This window comes from Ictidomys tridecemlineatus, chromosome 1, assembly GCF_052094955.1.
Source record: "Ictidomys tridecemlineatus isolate mIctTri1 chromosome 1, mIctTri1.hap1, whole genome shotgun sequence".
NCBI classification, from domain to species: domain Eukaryota; kingdom Metazoa; phylum Chordata; class Mammalia; order Rodentia; family Sciuridae; genus Ictidomys; species Ictidomys tridecemlineatus.
Genome location: NC_135477.1, coordinates 24,420,220 through 24,440,778, shown reverse-complemented (window position 1 = coordinate 24,440,778; position 20,559 = coordinate 24,420,220). Strand labels below are relative to the sequence as shown.

Genomic DNA, 20,559 nt, shown 5'->3' with positions numbered 1-20,559 from the left:
GGATAGGGCCCTGATAAAAAAGATTTTGGTTATTGATTGCAGTAAGGGAAGCAGCTGTTATTTGTTCACAAAGGGTTAGCGTGGTCAGCTCAAACACTTGCGTGGGTTTTTGAAATTGATCTTGTGCCCTCATCCATTTTCTCGTTATCTGGGATCAATTTAATCTTTAACCTTGCTTGGACTAACACTGCTGTGTTTCAGCACGGTGGGGAGCTATATTTCAGTGACGTCTATGCTAGCCTTGAATTGCCAGAAGAAATCAAGACACACAAAGTTTTATGGGGTAGGTGTTCTTGGTTGTTTTGTTTTAAGGTAGATGATTATGTACAGAGATCCGTCCTTCCAGAAGGAGGGTATCTGATGTGAGATCAGATGGATGGGGTAAGGCCAGGAGGCTGAGGTTCCATTCTTTTCCTTTGCCACTCAAAAGGGATGTGATCTTGGGCAAATTAATTAATCTCTAAAGTTGTTGCTTTCCAAACTGTAAAATGTAAATAATGATACAATCTGGCTGTTATGAAGATTAAATGGGGTAAATAATATGAAAAATACTTGGAAAAATACAGTGTGGAAATGAAGGCAACCAGACAGAGTCCATGCCCCCTAAGTCCCCTTAATGTTCTCATCACTGTTATGTTGCCTTTATTGTCACTTTAATGGAGTCTCTGGAAGTTGAAAATATTCATGCATTTTTGTGGTCAGTCTATGAAATTAAAAGTTGTTTTTATTTTTTGTATTGTTTTTGTGGTTCTGGGGAGTGTACCAGGCAGTGTGGGTTCTACCACTGAGCCATGTCTCCAGACTTGAGACGGGGTCTCACTATAAGTTGCTGAAGTTGACCTTGAACTTGTGATAACTCTACCTCAGCCGCTTGAGTCACTGGGATTGCAGGTGTGCGCCATTGCGCCTGGCAACAATATGCAGTTTTAATCAGGAGTTTCTAAGCCTTGGAGGATGTTTATCTTAGTTTCTGTTTCTAGGCCTTAGGTTTTAACTAATATTATGTCATAAGTAATTGTATGAGTATTAGTTTCTTCATTACTGCTTTATGAATTGATTAATATGTATTTTTTTTTAAGGTGAGTGCCTAGGTGGTGCTTTGTACTGGAAGGATCTTTTCTTCCTTGCCCAAAAAATTGGATTCTGCCCTCCACGTTTAGTCACTGCCAATCTCATTACAATTCAAAACAAGGAACTTGAAAGAATTATTGGTAAGGAAAAACAGAAGGGACTATTATAATTGCAGCCTGAATGGTTTAAATTTGGTTATTACTGTCTACTGAGTGATTCTCCCAGGGGAGACTTTGTCATCTGGAAACGTCTATCATGTCTCTTAAATAATGTCCACCCCCTCCAAAAATTTGATATTTAATAAATCATTTTGAAGTTATTCAATAAGTAGAATGAAATGCTCAGAAAGGTTGTTGGCAGAATGCGAAGAGGAATATCATCTTTATGAAATGTTCTATCCTCATGTGCTGAGCAAAATAACACTGTTGAAGTGCTGGAGGTGAACCATGGGTATCTCTTTCTAGGTGATTGTCGTTTTGTTTCGGCCACATTTCGTCTCTTCAAACTCCCTAACACTGGACCAACTGAAAGATGCCAAACTATTTACAATGGAGGAATCACAGGACATGAAAAACAATTAATATTTGATGCAAATTTCATATTTAAGGTAAATAAAAACACACATGGTACTGGGGCAGGTAGGTCAGTGGTAGAGTTGCTTCTTGTCTAGCATGTGAGAGACCTTGTGTCAAACCCTAGCATTGCAGGAGGAAGGAAGATGTCCATGGCCTCTGGCAGTCTTTCTACTCTTGTTCTTGCTTCAGGCACGTTTTCTTGACCTTGCATTATGTCTTATTTTTTATAGCTTTGTTTTGTTTTGTTTTTGGTTTTGGTACTAGGGATTAAATCCAGGGGTGCTTAACCACTAAGCCACATTCCCAGTCCTTTATAAATATTTTATTTAGAGACAGATCTTTCTGAGTTACTTAAAGTCTCACTAAGTTGCTGATGCTGGCTTCAAACTTGGAATATTCCTACTTCAGCCTCTTTAGCTCCTGGCTGTTTGTAAGTGAAGTCAAAAAGTACTTTCCCTATATTTGTTATAAACAATGTTTTTAAATACAGAAAAATAAAAAAAAAATTAAAAAATTCAGTGAATACCTATATACCTACTACCTATTTCAGCAACTGAGAACATTTTGTCATGTTTGCTTCAGCTGTTTGTACAAATATCTGTACATATGTATGTATATATATATATATATATATATATATATATATATATGTATGTATATATTCCCATGTGGTCATGTGCTGTGTAACAATGTTTCAGTCAAGAACAGACTGTAGATATAACAATGGTCCGATAAGATTACCTAGAGACAATGTAGCAATCATAAAGTCATAGCACAACATATTACTCATATGTTTCTCCTGTTGTGTATATAAACAAACCTACTCTTCTGCCAGTCCTGTAAAAGTATAGCAAATATAATTATGTATAGAACATAATATTTGATAATGATGATAAATGATGATGATATTACTGGCTCAGATGATATTACTGGTTCACATATTTACTGTATTTTACTTTTTATTGAAAAAAATTTTTGTTTCAGTGCTAGAGATTGAACCCAGGACCTTTAGCATGTTAGGAAAGCACTTTACCATTGAGCCATATCCCTAGCCCTTTTATTGATATTTTAAAGTATACTTCTTAAAGAAAAAAAGTTTACTGTAAAAGAATATGTTGCATTATTCCAGTAACATGTGCATATATCTCATTGTTTACTCTTTTGATTTTATTTTATTTTGTGCTTGATTTAATCTTGTATTGTTTCATTCATCATGGCCCTGGGAGCAATGAGTATATGTATTATGTGTATATACACCTACACAGCACATAGCCTAGATGTGTAGTAGGCTATACACCCAGATGTGTGTAAGTACACTGAATGAAATTACTTGTGTCAAGATGAGACCTTGTCCAAATTAAAAAAATCAAAATTACTGGGGATGTAGCTTAGTGATAAAATGCCCTTGGGTTCAATCCCAAGTGCCATAAAAGAAAAAAAAAAAAGGAAAAGAAAAAAAAAAGGAAAAGAAAAAATTTTCATATAGAGAAGTGAGATGGAAAAGAATAGAAGCACTACATAACAGTATTTCAGGGTTTTTTGGTTTTTTTTTTTTTTTTTGGTACTAGGGATTGAACTCAGGGGCACTTGACCACTGAGCCACATCCCCAGCCCTATTTTGTATTTTATTTAGGGACAGGGCCTCACTGAGTTGCTTAGCATCTCGCTGAATTGCTGAGGCTGGCTTTGACCTTTCGATCCTCCTGTCTCAGTTTCCCGAGCCACTAGGATTACAGGAATGCACCACTGTGCCTGGCAGTTTTAACTGCATCATAGAACTCAAGAGTTTTAGAGTTTAATGATAACACTAACTTCAATGTACTCTTTATAGGGTAGACTTTGTTTTCTCAAGATGGAAAAGTATTGACTTTGGAATCAGATACCTGGGTTCAAATTCTGGCTCTGATATTTATTATTTGGGTAAACTAGAATAAGTCACCCAAATTATAATAGAGCAGTTTGCTCTACTATAAAGTAGGAATAATAATAACCAATTTTGCTAAGTTTCTGTAGAGATTAACAATAATATAGCAAAATACCTGGTACATATATACTGAAATATCAGTAAACAAGGTGCAGCCATTATTTGTTCCAAAGATAGAAGGACTTAATTATCTTCATCTTCTGAGTTTTTGATCCAAATCTTATCTTCATGATTATTACACACTGGTGGAGTAGAACCCTCGGAGCTGCTTCAAGGACCTCTTGCTACTTGGTGTACTGTCAGGTCCTGTGGAGTCACATAGCAAAGTGGAAAGGACTTTGAGATCATTATCTGCTCTAGGGGCTTTCAAAACAACATTTTAATAGCATTTAAAAACAAATCTCCTTTAAAATGCCATGTGTCAGGGGCTGAGGTTATGGCTAACGATAGAGCACTTGTCTAGCACGTGCAAGGCCCTGGATTTGATCCTCAACACTATATAAAAATAAATAAATAAATGTGTATATATATATATATACACACACATACATATACATACACACACATTATATATAAAGTAAATTGTTTAAAAAAATACCATGTGTCAGGCATTGCTTTACTTAACCCATACCTCCCAGGCACTCTGGGACTCAAGGAAATACTATTTAAAAACCACTCATCCAAAGCCCATCCTTTAGTAATAAATTCAGTGATTTCTACATCTGTCTGAGACACTGGAACAATAAATGTCCTTTAGCACTGTCACCAAAGAAAGATTAATTATGACACTGTTCAGTTTCATCTATGAATACCCATGGAATTAGTAGCAGGGTCCGAACATGAGGGAAAGCTACATCAGAAGGAATGGTGTGGTCTTTTAATCTTAAAATACCATCATTAGTAAAACTTCTGGGCATTTTCCTTCTAATGAGACAAATATTTGTTTTATGCTGCTCTTTAGGAAGGTGAAATTGTTGAAGTAGATGAAGACACAGCAGCTGTCTTGAAGAATTCACGATTTGCTCAAGATTTTCTCTTCAGACCAATTGGAGACAAGTTGCCAGCATCTGGAGGCTGTTTTGTGTTAGAGTCAAAGGTGGTGTGACTTTCAGTTCCCTACCTCAGAGAATCATTTAAAAAAATCATCATGCAGCTGGGCCCAGTGGCATATGCCTATATTTCTAGTGGCTTGGGAGTCTGAGGCAGGAGGATCACAAGTTCAAAGCCAGCCTCAGCAACTTAGCAAGACTTTGTATAAAAATAAATAAATAAATAAAAAGAACTGGAGGGGCTGGGGATATAGCTCAGTTGGTAGAGTGCTTACCTCGCATGCACTAGGCCCTGGGTTTGATCCCCAGCACCACAAAAAAAAAAAAAAAAAAAAAAAAAAAATAGAACTGGAGATGTAGCTCTGTGGTAAAGCACCCCTAAGTTCAATACTCAGTACCAAATAAATAAATAAATAAATAAATAGTATTTTAATTTTGATGAACTCCAGTTTATCTATTTTTTCTTTTGTTGCTTGTGCTTTTGGTGTCATGTCTAAGAATCCATTGCCAAATCTAAGATCAGAAGTTTATTGTTTTCAAAATTTAACTTAACATTTTTTGTGGTATTGGAAATTGAACCCAGGAACATTCTACCTCTTAGCTACATCCCCAGTCTTTTTATTTATTTATTTTTGAGACAGGGTCTCACCAACTTGCCCTGGCTGACCTCAAACTTGTGATCCTCCTGCCCCAGCCTCCTGAGTAGCTGGGATTAGAGATGTGCACCACCAGGCCTGGCTCACATTTAAATTTTTAAATCCTTTTTGGAATTTACTTTAGCATAAACATTGAGGTGGGATGATAATATATATGCAACCTGTTACTTGCATGCGTTACTCTAAGGGAATTTGGAAACAGTGCTTTCCAAGTGAATGTCCATGTGTCTGATCTCATACTGTCCCCAGTCTAGGCCCCATGCGAGTCTGTGAAGTGCTTTGTGAAGTCCCAGGGGACAACAGGCAGGGTTCACATGGACTAGTAGTCATCATGTCCATTCATACCAAGTTGCAGAACAAAGAATATGTAATTGAGGTTCTGTGTAGGTCCAAGATCAAGTTTCCCAGATAAGATACATCTCAAAGAATTAGGGTTTTACCCAGTTTAATGTGGATGAATTTGGTGGCTGAGAAGCAGCTCATCTCCAATGGCTATGGGATCAAATATATTCCCAATTGTGGTCCCTTGGAAAAGTGGCAGGCCCCGCACTCAGAAGGGCTTCCTCTGTGTTGCCCCTCTGCAGTCACACTCAATAAATATATCCTTTATCCTGTCCTCCCAATTTTTTCCCTTGATATTAACTAGTTCAACTTTTCTTATTTATTGAATAATCATCATTTCTCCACTGTATCTTAATTTCTTAAATGTGTATTTGGGACAGTAGTCCACTGTATTTTAAAATGAAGCTGGGCTTTGGCGGCACTTGCCTGTGATCTTTGTGATTCCAGAGGCTAAGTCAGGAGGATTTCAAGTTCAAGGCCAGACTGGGAAACTTAATGAGATTGTCTCAAAAAGTGTTGGAGGGGAGCCTGGGGAGGTAGCTCAGTTGTAGAGCATCCCTGGGTTCAATCCCTATTACATACATACATACATACATACACACACACACAAAAGATTATTTTCTAAAATATTTTAGCTTTATATTTAGAATTATTCTAGTAACTATTATATTGATATAGTATTTTCTAAAGTATTTTATCACAACTTATGCCAAGTAATCTCTCACAACTACTCTATGAAGAAGGCAGATAAGTAGTTGTGGCAGATACAAGTGTCCCTTTCTTTCCCCTCATATATTTTTACTTTTCTCCCATTCATGTTCTCATAATTATTTTACTGTCCCTTCATTCATTTGTAATATTGTTTTGTTTAGAATAGGCTTAATAATGGATTTTAAGCTTGCTTTTGTCTGCCAGGGCTGCTCCCAGCAGTCACCAGGTCCTAACAGTGGTGGTACACCTCAGGGCACTGAACCTTGGAAGCCCAAGGAAATGAGATTCTGATGTTGCTGGGGCAGGATGGTAGCATAGCATGGCGGTCAAGCACACAAGCCTTGGACTCCTAAGTATAAACGCTATTCTGCCACTCAGCTCTGATCTTGATAAGTGACCTAACCTCCTCAAACTTTATGTGTATTAGGGAAGTAATAACTTCTTCTCTCAGGTCATGAGGAACAAATGAAATAATGCATGTGAAATGCCTCTCCCAGTGCCTGGCACAGAGTACATACCCAAGAAACAGCAGGCATAATTATGGATTGTATACAGTAATAGTCTTGGTTGCTTAGTCCTGTGTTCTAAGTATTTGAGTTCTGACCAGAATCTTTTGCAGAATTCTTTTGTTGTTCTCCCATGTGTTCTATCCCCTGGTCTCAGAAATTCTGCAATCTTTTTCTATGAATGTTTCTGTTTTTTTTTTCTCAGTGCTGTGTATGGAACCCAAGGCCCCTGCATGCTAGGCAAGTGCTCTACTGGCTACATTCCCAGCTCTTGTTGCTAGTATTTTGTAGTAATTTTGAATACTTTGAGTGTACAGCATTGTACAAGTATCTCTTATAGGTTTTTCCTCCCTGTTTTGTTACCTCATAAAAAGTCTTTTAGAGTCCTGTTATGGAACAACCTGATCTCTATATGAGGATGGGCCCCATGGTGCTGTGGGACCAAAGAAAGAGAGACAGACAGAACCAGAATTGCACAAAATGCCATTTATTGGGGAAATTACTGAGTGAAGGTATGATCTTGAGCAGCAACAATATGAGGTGGATCCTCAAAGTTTGGGTCAGAAAGAGGAGCATATATATGTGTTAGGACAAAAATGACCTCATTCTAATTAGAATGTACCTGGTTTATCTTAAGCTAATAGCAAATAGTCAGGGACATCCCAGGGTTCTATTGTAAAACTCTACCATACCATTCTAATGGTATTGTCTTGTGATACTTTGCTAAGAAACTATGTAGAAAAAACTGACTAGGGCTACCCTGGGGCATCTTGGTGGTTATGACTCATGGGCTGCTGCTCTGTCAAGCTGAATCCATGCATTTCATCCCTTACTCCAACTCTTATAGCCTTACACACATACCCTCTTCCCTTGACACTGGAATCACAAGAGTAGTCTACCTTCACTTGTCAGGGGAGAGGCAGTGGACATTCCAGGTTCTGCCTCAGGTTTATCTGCACAGTCCTCCTCCTGTCCCTGCAGATAGCTGGGGACCTCATTCTCTACTGATTCCACTGCATCAATGATACCTTGTTAACTGGTGAAGATTGTACTGTGTATTCACTTATGCATGAAGAAATGGGCTGTCTACCCCCAGGAGATCCAGGACCCTGGGTCATCCCTGGTGTTCCTAGGGGTAGTCTGGTCATGTAAGACCGATTTGATTCTAGGCATGATACCAGATAAAGTGCAAACCTTCCCTTTACCCAGTATGGTAAGAATATTCAGGTCTGTGTAGGGATAGTCCACAGGCAGGCTCTAGGTCTCCTGAATGAAGCTTGCCAATGCAGTTAGATGACATCTGTATAGCCAGTGGCATGAGTTGAGCTCTCGGGCAAGAAAGAGGATGAAAGTTACCTGTAGGTTTTTAGTCTCAACTCTAGAAAGAAACTAAACCTTCTTGAGAATAGCAATTTCTAGCAATATACAATATCCTGAAGTCAACTTAAGTCTCAGGGCAAACTAGCCCATGTGTAAAGGGGTAGGGGCCTGTTTTATTAGCCTCAACCTGCTATCAGGCAGACCCCCCACTGTTCCTGAGCTGTGGACGCTAATGAGTCTAATTATCTATGAAACTGCCTCACCACCCCAGCTGGCCACAGGGTGATCTCACAAGGCCTAAGATCTCACATCTTAAAATGCCTGGGATATAGATTAATCCAACAGGTGCAACCCAAGTGTCTGGGCTGCTATACCACTGATACCATGTGGCTTAAGACAGAAGAAAATCAGAGCAGCTAATGGCAGAATTAGGGCAGTATGGCTGGCGGTCACTCACAGGCCATGGCTGTTGGTTGTCTGTACCAACAGCCGGGTGGTGTATGGAGGCCTTACAGTGTGGCTGGCACATAGCGAATGAGGAAATGGTCTGTTGGTCTCAGGCAAACCTTTCCCAGCAGGAGAGCTTATCACACTGCCACTGTCAAAGGTCTTGAGCAGTTAAGTGTGATGTATGGGTACCTGAGCCAATTGACAGTGACCAAGGCACCCATTTCACAGTACATGCTGTCCAAATTGGGCCCAAACACATGATGTGTCATGGCACTCTCGCTTGCTGTGTAGCCCTCAAGCAGAGGGGTTGGAGTTCCCCCACTCCCTGTGATTAGGGCCCAGGAGGTGCAGATTTACCTTTACAACCCCCTATTAAACATTTGTTTTCCTCCAGAGCTGTGATGATATTCTCCCTAGAACCTGTTCATTTATCAAACCCAAATTAATGCCTCACGACTGGTTTGGTTCCTGCAACTTCTGGTAGAAAGGGTTGACTGTTGTTATTGTTTACACAACCACTTTCTGTCTCTTTTTGTGCAAAGAAGCAAGACAGGGTGCATCTGTTTCTTACCTAGGGAATGTTAGGCACCAAAGCTTAGGCAGATGTATCACCTGGTTTAATGTCCTATAATTGACAGCCATTCTCTTAAGTTTTATCTGAATTTTAGCCAAGTGGACAGGGCTAGTGGAGGCACTGTGACAGGTTGTAAACTCTCAACCTAATTCTTTTATCTCTTTTCTAGTCTCAGCATGTCTACCTGACGGTTTGAACTGCCTGGTGTGTCCTACCCACCTCAGGGCAGAAAGGCTAGCAGGCTCCTGCTTCGCTTCCCCCTCAGTGTCACCTTTGCTCCCCGAGCCCTGAGTCAGAATTCCCCCATGGAGGTCTGTAATGTCTTTCCTGATACAGTATCTATCCCAAGAATGCTCTCAGGATCTGGAGAGATTGCCCCAAACATGGAGCTCCTTCTCTTCTTGGTATAGCAATACGTGTTTTACTCTGATGGTTTTACACCAGATCTAGAAGAATTACCCAGGACCCTGGAAAACATTCTGGGTTACCACAGATTAATGTACAGTCAATGCCCGTATCTAGTAGAGGGATGGTTTTTCCCTTTTCTGCCCCCCTAGTCACAGGGAGTTGGGGGATTCCAACCCATGGTAGCAATGCCGGATCATAGAAGTTCCTCATCTTCCTCCATAGATAAGTAATGTTGGAACTGTTGTTTAGGCTTAAGATCTTTCTAGAAGACTGCCATGTTATCTACCTTTCCTCTGCAGGTGCTGGCACCAAGTAAACATGCCGCATCTGCTTTCTAAACATGCCCTAGACTTCTTTTCTCTCGTATTTTTATTTGTCCCCTTTTCCTGTTGGACTTTGTGACAGGTCTCACCCTGTCCTGGTCATGTTCAGTCTCTCCCAAGTTGGCATAGCCTCATCCACATTGTAAACATCCCGTGGAGACAGGAGGGCTGAGGCGGGGGAAGAGAGGACCTTGCCATTCTCAAAGGGCATTTGGAACAAACTCTGGTTGTAAAAAGGCTTTTTATCCAGGTCCTTGAAACACCTGGATGTAAATGGCTTGTCAGATGCCCAATTTCGGCTTCCGCTATATTATCCATAGTCAGCCTTTCCCCATAGCTTCCCTCCGTTTCTCCTATTCTCCTGGGCATCTGTAACCACCCTGTCACTCTCAACTTCTATAAGATCATTTTTTTTTTTTTTAGATTCCACATAAGAGTGACATCATGTGGCACTTGTCTTTTCTGTGCCAGGTGTATTTCAGGTTTCGAGTTTTTCAAATGGGAATAATTGACACTGGAGGAAGATTTAAAAAATCAAACAGCTGTGTGACCTAGAAATGTAACCTTGTGCTCTTGGAGGAGGGCGTTCTTATCTTTTTTTATGGAAGACTTTGATGATTAACCCTAGTGTGTCTGCCCAGCACCGGGATCGGGTAGACTTGTCCCCCATCATTGCCGCAATGGAGGAAGGAATGGTGCTGCCTCTTACTGTGGGTTCACTCAGGGGAGACTTTTCTTTTCTTCTTTTTTAATACTGATAAAGTGTATTTTGGTATTAAAAGTTACTAAAATGTAGCATCTGTAATTATACAAATTGAATTTGTGCTATAAACTATTACCTCAGGTTATAGTCATTCCAGTAACAACATGAGTAATGATAGCAGTGACATAGGGGAGCTAATTTTCATGGAGCAATTAGAATGTTCAAGACACTATGTCAGCTGGACGCAGTGGTACACGCCTGTAATCCTAGGGATTTGGAGTCTGAGGTAGGAGGAGTGCAGGAGGATCACACGTTCCAGGCCAGACTGGGCATCTTCCCAAGACTCTGTCTCAAAATTTAAAAAAAAAAGGGGGGGATGTAGCTCAGTGATAGAGCACCCCAGGTTCAATCTCTACTATCAGAAAATAAATAAACAAAAAAAAGTAAAAAAAATAACATGTCATTTAGTCCTCATAAAAACCTTTTTTTTGTTGTTTATTTTTTATTTTTAATTTTACTTTTATTTTGTGTAGACAGCAAAATATTTCAATGCCAGATGAGGTTGGGCTATCAAGTAAGTTACAAAGCAGAAAAACAAATGGGGTTTTCTCAACTTTTTGTTTAAGAGTTGTGAATAAATTATTGTGGGACTGAAATTTTATTTATAGTTTATTTCTTCATTTTGTGTCTTGTACCCACAACACCATTATTATGTAAACTAGCTAAGATTTTTTTTTTTGTACTTGGGATTTGACCCAGGGGCACTTTACTACTGAGCTACATCTCTAGTCCTTTTTTTATTTTTTAAAATTTTATTTTATTTCGGGGCTGGTGTTGTGGCTCAGTGGTAGAGCACTTGCCTAGCATGTGTGAGGCCTTGGGTTCGATCCTCAGCACCACATAATAATAAATAAATAAAATAAAGATATTGTGTCCAACTACAACTAAAATTTTTTTTATTTATTTAAAAAATTCTTTTTAGTTTTCAATGGACCTTTATTTTCTTTATTTATATGCAGTGTTGAAAATCTAACCCAGTGCCCCACAATTGCTAGGCAAGTGTTCTATCATTGAGCCGCAACCCAGCCCTTTTTAAAATTTTTATTCTATTTTTATTTTAAGTTGTTGATGGACACACAATACCTTTATTTTATTTGTTTTTATTTTTATGTGGTGCCAAGGATCCAACCTAGTGCCTCACCCATGCTAGGCAAGTGTTTTACCACTGAGCCACAACCCCAGCTCAATTTTTTTGTTTTGAGACAGGGTCTTACTAAGTGGCTGAGGGCCTCTCTAAGTTGCTGAGGTTGGCCTTGAACTTGGAATCCTTCTGATCACTGGAATTACAGGCATTAATTCCATGCCCAGCCTCAGTACTGTCTTGACCTTAGTACTGTCCTCATGGCAGTAGGTACTCCACACATAGAATTAACAAGTTTCTGTTGCACAGGGCCTTACACACAGTAGACACTACATAAATGCAGAGGGAAGAAAGGGGGTCTCAGAGTGCTGAAGTCACCTGCCCCTTATAATAACCTTTATTATTCTCATCTTACAGATGAAGAACTGAGGCTCAGAAAGATAAATTTACTACACCAACATCACACAGCTAGAAAGTGGCGAATTTGAACCCACATCTGATTCTAGAAGCAGCAGCACCATGTTTAGTCAATATGTTGTACTGTCTCTCCACAGTCATATTTTTCCTAGAATCACCTACCTATAATCCCAGCTACTTGGGAGGCTGAGGCAGGAGGACTGTGAGTTCAAGGCCAGCCTTAGCAATTTAGTGAGACTCTATCTCAAAAAAACCCAAATCAACTAACATTAGAAGAGAAACAAACCAACCAACCTAGTGTTGAGTTATAACTCATTGGTAGAATGCTTGCCTAGCATGAAGGAGGTCCTGTGTCCAAGCCTCAGCAACCAGGTTGGAGGGGGGGAGGCAGGGGATAAAACCCCCCAAAGATTTAAATGAAATTTACCTTGAAAGTAGAAGATTCAGGTGTGCCTTTATGGTAGAATGATGTGTGCCACTCCAAGGACCCCATGGAACTGTAAAATTTTATCTCTTCCTGGTAAATCTATTTATATCAAATGGAAATATAAATGTTGGGTACATCAAAACCTCTCTAACTTGTTCTTCCATTTTGATTTGCCCTTTGACAGGATATTATCACAGATCCATTCAAGCTTGCAGAAGATTCTAACAAAAAGCCCAAGTGTGCCTCCAGTGTTGCTGGAGGCTGCTGTGGCAAAAAGAGAAGCTGCTAAATTAATCTACAACCAATAAGGAGACCATGCGACTGAAGAACAGGCTGCATGTTTTTAGCTTGCTCTTCCCCATAGCACATAGGAATAAATGGTAAAAAAGGCAAAATGTTTTGGATTACTAATAAAAAATAAGTGAATTATTTTAGAAGGTGTTGATTAAAGGTTCACAGCAAATCACCTAAAGTTTAGACTAGTTAAGCTGTTTTATTCTATTTCTTCAGTAATTCAGAGTTCTAGTGCCACCTAGTGGTCGGAAGTGGAACTGAGTGAAGCAATCCTATGGCTGGGTCAAGGGGCAAGAAAGGCTTTGGAAACAGAGTTGGCAGAGGACCTGAGGAAGAACATCTTTCTTCTGGCCTGCTGGGCAGCACCTTTTGGACTTTTCTCCATGTTTTCTCTAAACAAATCTACTACTGAAGTCAGGTTAATCATGCCAAAAAATTGGCAAGTCAAATTTGATAGGCATGCTCTTAATAACTCATTTTTTGGTACTGCAGGTTGAGCCCAGGGATGCTTTACTACTGAACAACATCCCAGCCCTTTTTATTTTCTTATTTTGAGATAAGTGTTGCTAAGTTGCTGAGGCTTCCCTCAAACTTGCGATCCTCCTGCCTCAGCCTCCTGAGTTTGCTGGGGTTACAGGTGTGTGCCACAGCACCCTGTGAGATTTTAAACCAAATACTTCTATCTTTTTCTTTTTGTGCAGTTGAATGTAGAAAACAATGAATAAAATTTTTGACCCTAATGATTGATGGCATAGTGACTATCTGTGGGAAATCCTAAGTGGATCAGGAATAAAGTTCCATCGTTTTTAAGGAGAGTTAAGAGAAGGTAAAGATGGTAGCTTTTCTCCTCCTTTGTAAAGCTCCCCTGGTTAAACTTTTAGGAAAGTGTTGGATTTAGTTCTGGATTCCATAGTTAAAGAAAAAGGTTAAGAACATTAAGGGGAGATTCAGTGATGATGAAGTAAGTTGAAATCCAGCTGTACTTTGAAGTTTTTGCCCAGGGACACAGAAAAGGTATAAGTCATGGTCCTTGTCATAATGCTAATCATGCCAAAAGATAACTCAGAAGCTGATAACACATTTTTAAATAATAGCCTTCAACCAAAGAAGGGTTTTAAAACCTCAGCCAGTTGCTCTGAGCTCTGTGCAATAAGAACAGGAGCGTGGGGAGTTGGCAAGGCCCAAGAAAAACTTTTTTTTTTTTTTTTGGTACTAGGGATTGGACCCAGGTGTGCTTTACCACTGAGCTACATTCTCAGCCCTTTTCATCTTTTATTTTGAGACAAGGTCTGGTGAGTTGCTTATGGCCTCACTAAGTTGATGAGGCTGGCCTCAAACTTGAGATCCTCTTGCCTCAGCCTCCTAAATTACTGGGGTTATAGGTATGTGTCACCATGCCTGACCCAAGAGATTTTTTTTTATTAGTAGTTGAAAATCTTTTGGCCTGTAAAACATTGAAATAGATTCTAACAACAGACTCCTCTTTTTTAAAAGAAAGCTATTTAGGGACTGGGGTTATAGCTCAGTTGGTAGAGTACTTGCTTCACATGCACAAGGCCCTGGGTTCAATCCCCGGCACCTAAATACACAAATAAATAAATAATAAAAGAAAGATGTTCAAAATAAGAAATTCTGGTTTCTAAGTAACTTCAACTCTAGTTTCTTATTTGCTGCTACAGACAAAGGAAAGAATAGGTGTTTTTGTTTTGTAGGTGTTGTTTGTTTTGTGGTACTGGGGATGGAGCCCAGGGCCTTGCTCATGCTAGACAAGCACAGTATCACTGAACTACATCATCAGCCTTAGTGGTACCTTTTAAGCACTATTCAATCTTGGTGACCTTGATTTTAAACAGTGCTTTATTGGTTCCAGAGCTCCATGTCTGCCCAGTAATAACTACTTTAGCATTAGAAGGGGTTAGCTGGGATTAAATACATTTTGCTAGCCGTGAGCACAAGATGGCCCTACTAGCAGGGAAATGGTGAAAAAGTGTTCTGGTTAATTGGTTTATTAGGCCTTTCTAAATTTAGGATGAGGAGGAATTAGCCTTTTACTTATTCTAAATGCTCAGTTCCCCAAGAAGATATTGAATAATGAGACCAGACTGGAAATTCACATTCTTTTCCTCAGAATGACATATTGATACATTATTGTCCAATCAAAGTATACATTTTAAAAATTGTACTTGACTTAGAATCTGTAAAAGAGTATGTAGTAGATAATATGAAATTAAAATAGAATAATTAAAATGATTCAGACATGCTATAAATGTTTTTTTAATTTTTATTTTTTAGTTGTTGATGGACCTTTATTTTATTTATTTGTATGTGGTACTGAGAATCGAATCCATGCTAGGCAAGTGCCCTACCACTGAGCCACAACTCCACCCCCTATAAATGGTTTTTGTTTTTGGACACTGGGGATTGAACCCAGGGGCACTCTACCACAGAGCTACATACCCCAGTCCTTCCCCCCCACTTTTTTTTTAGTTGTAGATGGACACAATACTTTTATTTATTTATTTTATTATTTTCTAAAAATATTTTTTAGTTGTTGACGTACCTTTATTTTTTATTTATATGTGGTGCTGAGGATTGAAGCCAGTGCCTCACATGTGCTAGGCAGGCGCTCTACCATAGAGCTATAGCCCTAGCCCTCCAGCCCTTTTTATATTTTATTTTGAAACAGGGTCTCCTTAAGTTGCCCAGGCTGATTTGGAACTTGTGATCTTCCTGCCTTAACCTCCCAAGTAGCTGGGGTTACAGGTATGCACCACTGCACCTGGTAACTTTTAAATATTCCAAATAAATGAAACAGACAACTAGGAATGGAAAGGCTTTGTGAGAGTGAGAGGCAGGATGAGCGATGATGAATGAAAACCCTGATGCCAAACTTTATGCTTTCTTCTTTTTCCTCACAGCTCTGCCCCTATCATTTCGGCCTTAGGAATATTATTTCACATTTCTGTGTCTTTTTATCTTCATTAGTATGTGGTTCTTTGAAAGAACGCCTAGCACATGGTTTAGATTACCATCAGTTTAGATCTATCAGGTTGCCGCAGTGTGTGACAGCAGGACCTGCTAGAGACCAGTGCTCTCTTGACAGGAGGCAACTTTCCCCTCAATATCTTGTTATGACATTTTTCAAGTATACAGAAAACACAGAATTGTGATCTCCCCTGTACCTCCATCTAAATTAAACAGTTAACCTGGGCTGGGACTGTAGCTCAGTGGTAGAGCACTTGCCTAGCATGCATGAGGCACTGGGTTAGATCCTCAGCACCTAATAAAAAAATAAAATAAAGACATTCTGTCCATCTACAACTACAAAAAAAATTAAGTAAAATAAAGTTGTGTTCAAAAGATTGATTTAAAAAAACCAGCCTTTTATGATTATTCTATTCATGTCAACATTATACTTACTAATAGCAAAGTCACAGAAACAGGGGCCTACTTCTTCCCCAGCCATAAACCCTTTTCAAATGACATTGGGCTTAATAAGTTTAAGGAGCAGATTTTCTCTTAATTGATAATTGTATCCAATACAGTGATTTTAAGGCCTTCGTTATCACAGTGGAGGATTCATTTAGAAATCATGGAAACCTGCAGAGGTGTTTCAGTTTACCAGCTGAGGAAGTCCCTACCCCCACCTCCATCCATGCATAGTTGAAAAGGGCATGGCTTTGTGCCAAGGTAGCAGCAGAGCTTGCTCCTGCCATCATCTGTGCCTCTCTGAGGTTGGATGCAAGGAGGTAGCCACCATAGTCACTTATTCTGTCACATTAGGATGAGAATTCTAATGAGTTTGGCAAGGAATGTGAACCTATCTATTCATTCTTTCATTTATCCAATAAAGAGTAATTAAGCACTGATCTGTACCAGGCACTATCCTGGGTACTGGCTGCTAAAGTGGAATATTATGAGCCCGGTGGGCCCAGCGGTTCAAAACAGCTGAGTGTTTCCTAAACTTTGCTGACACCTGTTGTAACTTCTGTGCTTTGTCAAGGTTCTCCAAACATCCTGCAACTTGGGTCCACCCAGTTTCTTTTGTGGACTTTGCTGTCGGAACCTGTAGAGGGAGATCTAGATCACAGTTGGAATTTATTCCTGATTATAATCTACCACTTAAGCTTTACTTTATTCCAGTCTCAACCGCTGATCCTGCAATTCCTGTAAGCACAGCTCTCACCGAAGTTAAGGCCACTGTTGTGAATGTAAGTTCTATACTTCATCTCCTCCTGCAGAGGGAGCCTTGCTTGTCTTGGACTAGTGACTGAACCAACCCCCTTCCCCAGCAGGAACAGGCTAGTCCTCCAGTCATGTAGCAGGGTCATGCTACAGTGACAAGCTCCAGGTGAGGGGAAAATCAACCTGGAACAAAAATGTTCTGTCCTGAGATAACTGTGCACCTCGGATAATGTCCAGAAGACAGAGTAAAATGGCAGAATAGTAAGTCAGTAATGTTCTGGGTGCACAGTAAGCCAGACTTAGTTCTGCTAAGTTTTTAACTGGGCCTAATGCCCATGACCTTCTCACTGGTGGAATAAAAGTGATGCAGGAGACAGAAAGCAGGTATTCCTTTTAGAACTGGCTCTGCTTCTGAACTAGTTATTGATCTTGGGAACATTTGTTCACCTCAGGGTTTCTTTTTCCCATTGGTAAAGTGAAGGCATTGAACTCAGAATACTCTTGAGTTTCCATTCAAGTTTAGAAACAGATTTATGGGTCTGGATTCTATAGAGGTCACAGTGGTTTAAATATTTCTTTTTTTCATGAGTTGCTCGTATTTGTAAATCAGTAGGTTTTACATAAAATTCAAAATTCTGGCTCCTCTTGAGAAATCAGCAGGACTGGCAAGACCAGCTGTGGAGGGAGTTCTACATGGGTACAATTACCAGAGCTAAGCGATGGCTTTCCCTTCAGGTGGAGAGTGTCCCTTTAGATAGTTTGCCACCCGCCACCCACCCAGTCACTTCCACTTGATCCCTGTAGGCTCCTGAGTCTGTGACCTTTTTTGTAGGATTACAATTAGCACATTTTCATCAAAGTCACAAGTGAGGTTTTTTCCATTGCAGTGCCAGTGATGGCAGGTCTGAGGCCTCGTCTATGTCGCTGACATATATTTAATTCATTATAAGCAGTAGCCAAGGAGGGCTTGTGCAGCTTTTCAGGGAGGCTCACAGGAGGGAACCAGGGTTCTGGGGCTGCTTATGGTAATTTGACATATAACTCAGAGCCTAATTATGCCAGGTAAAGAGGCCTGGACAGTTTATTCTCTGTTCCCAGAGTTAACAAGCTTCCATCGCATCACTTCCTTTGTGAATATCAAATGAGCTTCCTCTGGATCCCAATGCCCAAATGTCAAGTGCCAGAGAGGAAAGGTTTGCACAGCAAGTGCAGGATGACTTGTGTGACTTCTAGGCCACGTAGTTCATCTTTTATTAACTGTTTTTATTTTATTTTTCCAATTAACTTTATTCCTTTCAACTGGATCTAACTAAAGAAATGGTACAAAGGAGGTGTTTTTATTTTTGCTTTTAAATAATAGATCAGAAGCCCAGGAAGCCACGCAACCCTTTAAAAACGATGATTTCTCGTGGTAACTGGGACATACAATTGCTCTGTGCAGATAGAATTCAAACCAAATATTCTAAAAGTGTATCATTTACTGAAAACAGCTCTCTCATACTGCACTCACAATGCTGAGTTTTCTAATTTTACAGATGAGAAAACTGAGGCTGAGTATATTTAGATAATTTGCACAATGGTATTACAGCCTAACAAGTGTAGGAATCAAGGCTACAGCTCCATCTCCTGACTCTTAGGCTGTTCCATTACATGGCTTATCCTTGCTCCCTTTACAGAACTCCTAAATTTAAAAACATCGAATTTACAAAGGAAATGATTACTGTAAAAATAAGAACAGTGGTTACATCTAAGGTGGAGAGAGGGGTGTGATCTAGAAGAGGTATGTGGAGGTTTTCTTGGTGAGGGGGGTGCTAATTTTAACCATTATGAATTATTATAAAGTGAGTGTTGTATTTGTCTTTCTCTGGAACTGTCCTAGCTACAACTTCAAACTGCGCTAATTATTAATAGTATCTTTTTTTTCCCACTTCCAAAAGGATTCAGTCTTGGCTAATAAATTATATAACCAGCTATACATTGATGTTTTATGCATATTTATATATTATTTGTCAAAAATTTTAAAGTGTAAAAAATATATCAGAAAGTTTAACCCATGACCAGGAGTCCAGGCCCACCTGGGAGACCACATGTTTGTTCTTAATTCCTAATTCCTACAGAGACCACAGGGCAGTGGTTTGTGATCTAGGATTCCCTGCACAGAGGCTGTGATGTCCCATCTTAGTTTTTTAGGGGTTCCTATGGCACAAGATACTTATTCTTGTTTCTTTGTCTGATACATGGCTGGAGTACTGGTGAATTCCTTCATTCTTAACTGTGAAGGTCAGTGCAAGATAATAAAGTCATGTACCATGAAGTGATATTCCAGTCAAGAGTGGACTGCACAGATGATGGTGTCCCAAAAGAGTACAGTGGAGCTTAAAAACTTCTGTTTTCTAGATGTTTTCATCGGGTCAGTGCAATCTGTTTCACTTGTCTGTGGTGATGCTGGTGCAAACAAACCTACCACGCAGCCTGTGGTATAAAAGTATAGTACATGCAATTATGTATAGTACATGGTACTTGACAAGGAAAATAGAAGATTATGGGCTTGGTTGTATGTATTTATTATACTATGCTTTTAATTTTTATTTAGAGTACGATGCTTCTACTTATTTTTTAAAAATTAAAAGCTTACTGTTAAATAGTATGCTGTGTGGCCCAGGGCAGCCCCATACATCCCAGGTGCGACCTCTCTTGACTGCCTGAAGGCCACACCAGGTGGATGGCCTAGATCATCCAGGTCTGTAGAAGTGTACACTGAGATGTCAGTACATTTTCTCATAGCTACTGAGCACTTACAGAATGAAATCTTAGCTCCTAAACTTGGCTTTCAACCCACCATAAACTGTGACCCCCCCCACCCCAAAGTAACTTTCCAATGTCATTCCTGCTCTTCCTCTTAATGGGCTCTAAATCCAAATTTTAACCACATTTGAAAAATGCTGTCCTCTTTCCAGTCTTACCTCTACTTTCCTATCCATTAGAATGTTACTTTTTTTTTCCCTTTTCTTCTCTCTCAGTCCTTTGGTATGCACTAAATGTGTGTATGGGGGTGGGGGGCATTCATTTGTTAAAGCCCAAACTCCAGTCTGACTAGAGATGGAACTTCTAATAAAGTAAATGAAGGTTAAATGTGGTCATAAAAGTAGGGCCCTGATCCAATAGATTAGTGGCCTTACAAGAGGAGAAACCAGGGAGCTGCCTCTCTATAAATTCTCAGAGGAAAGACCATGTGAGGGCAAGGGGCCATCTGCAAGCCAGGAAGAAAGCACTGGGCCAGAAACCTCCCTGCTGGGCCTTGATCTGGGGCTTCAAGCCTCCAGAACAGTGGAAAAATGTCTTTCTGTCGTTCCAGCCAACTGGTCTATATTTTGATGTGGAAGTGAGAAGACTCAGATGCCCTTCTTGGAATAGCTTTTTACCCTACAAACCTAAACCTCTATTCTGCAAGGACAAAATAAAAAACCACGAAGCCTTCCTCAA

General features: G+C 39.8%; 1 protein-coding gene across 4 annotated transcripts in view; it reads left to right on the top strand.

Annotated features, from left to right (window-relative positions):
- The window catches only part of As3mt (arsenite methyltransferase), a 26,567-nt gene extending 6,008 nt beyond the window's left edge, over window positions 1-20,559 (top strand). Inside the window, exons 7-13 of one of the 4 annotated variants that reach the window (XR_013424141.1) lie at window positions 202-283; window positions 1,080-1,211; window positions 1,536-1,678; window positions 4,532-4,666; window positions 12,782-12,977; window positions 17,035-17,102; window positions 20,432-20,559. Coding sequence is in view for 1 of the 4 variants with exons in the window: in XM_078017500.1 (XP_077873626.1) it covers window positions 202-283; window positions 1,080-1,211; window positions 1,536-1,678; window positions 4,532-4,666; window positions 12,782-12,886 (597 nt within the window). In the remaining 3 variants the exon portion in view is untranslated. Of the gene's footprint in view, window positions 1-201; window positions 284-1,079; window positions 1,212-1,535; window positions 1,679-4,531; window positions 4,667-12,781; window positions 13,632-17,034 lie in introns of those variants that run through there. The other 3 variants (XR_013424127.1, XR_013424135.1, XM_078017500.1) reach the window with 3 other exon arrangements.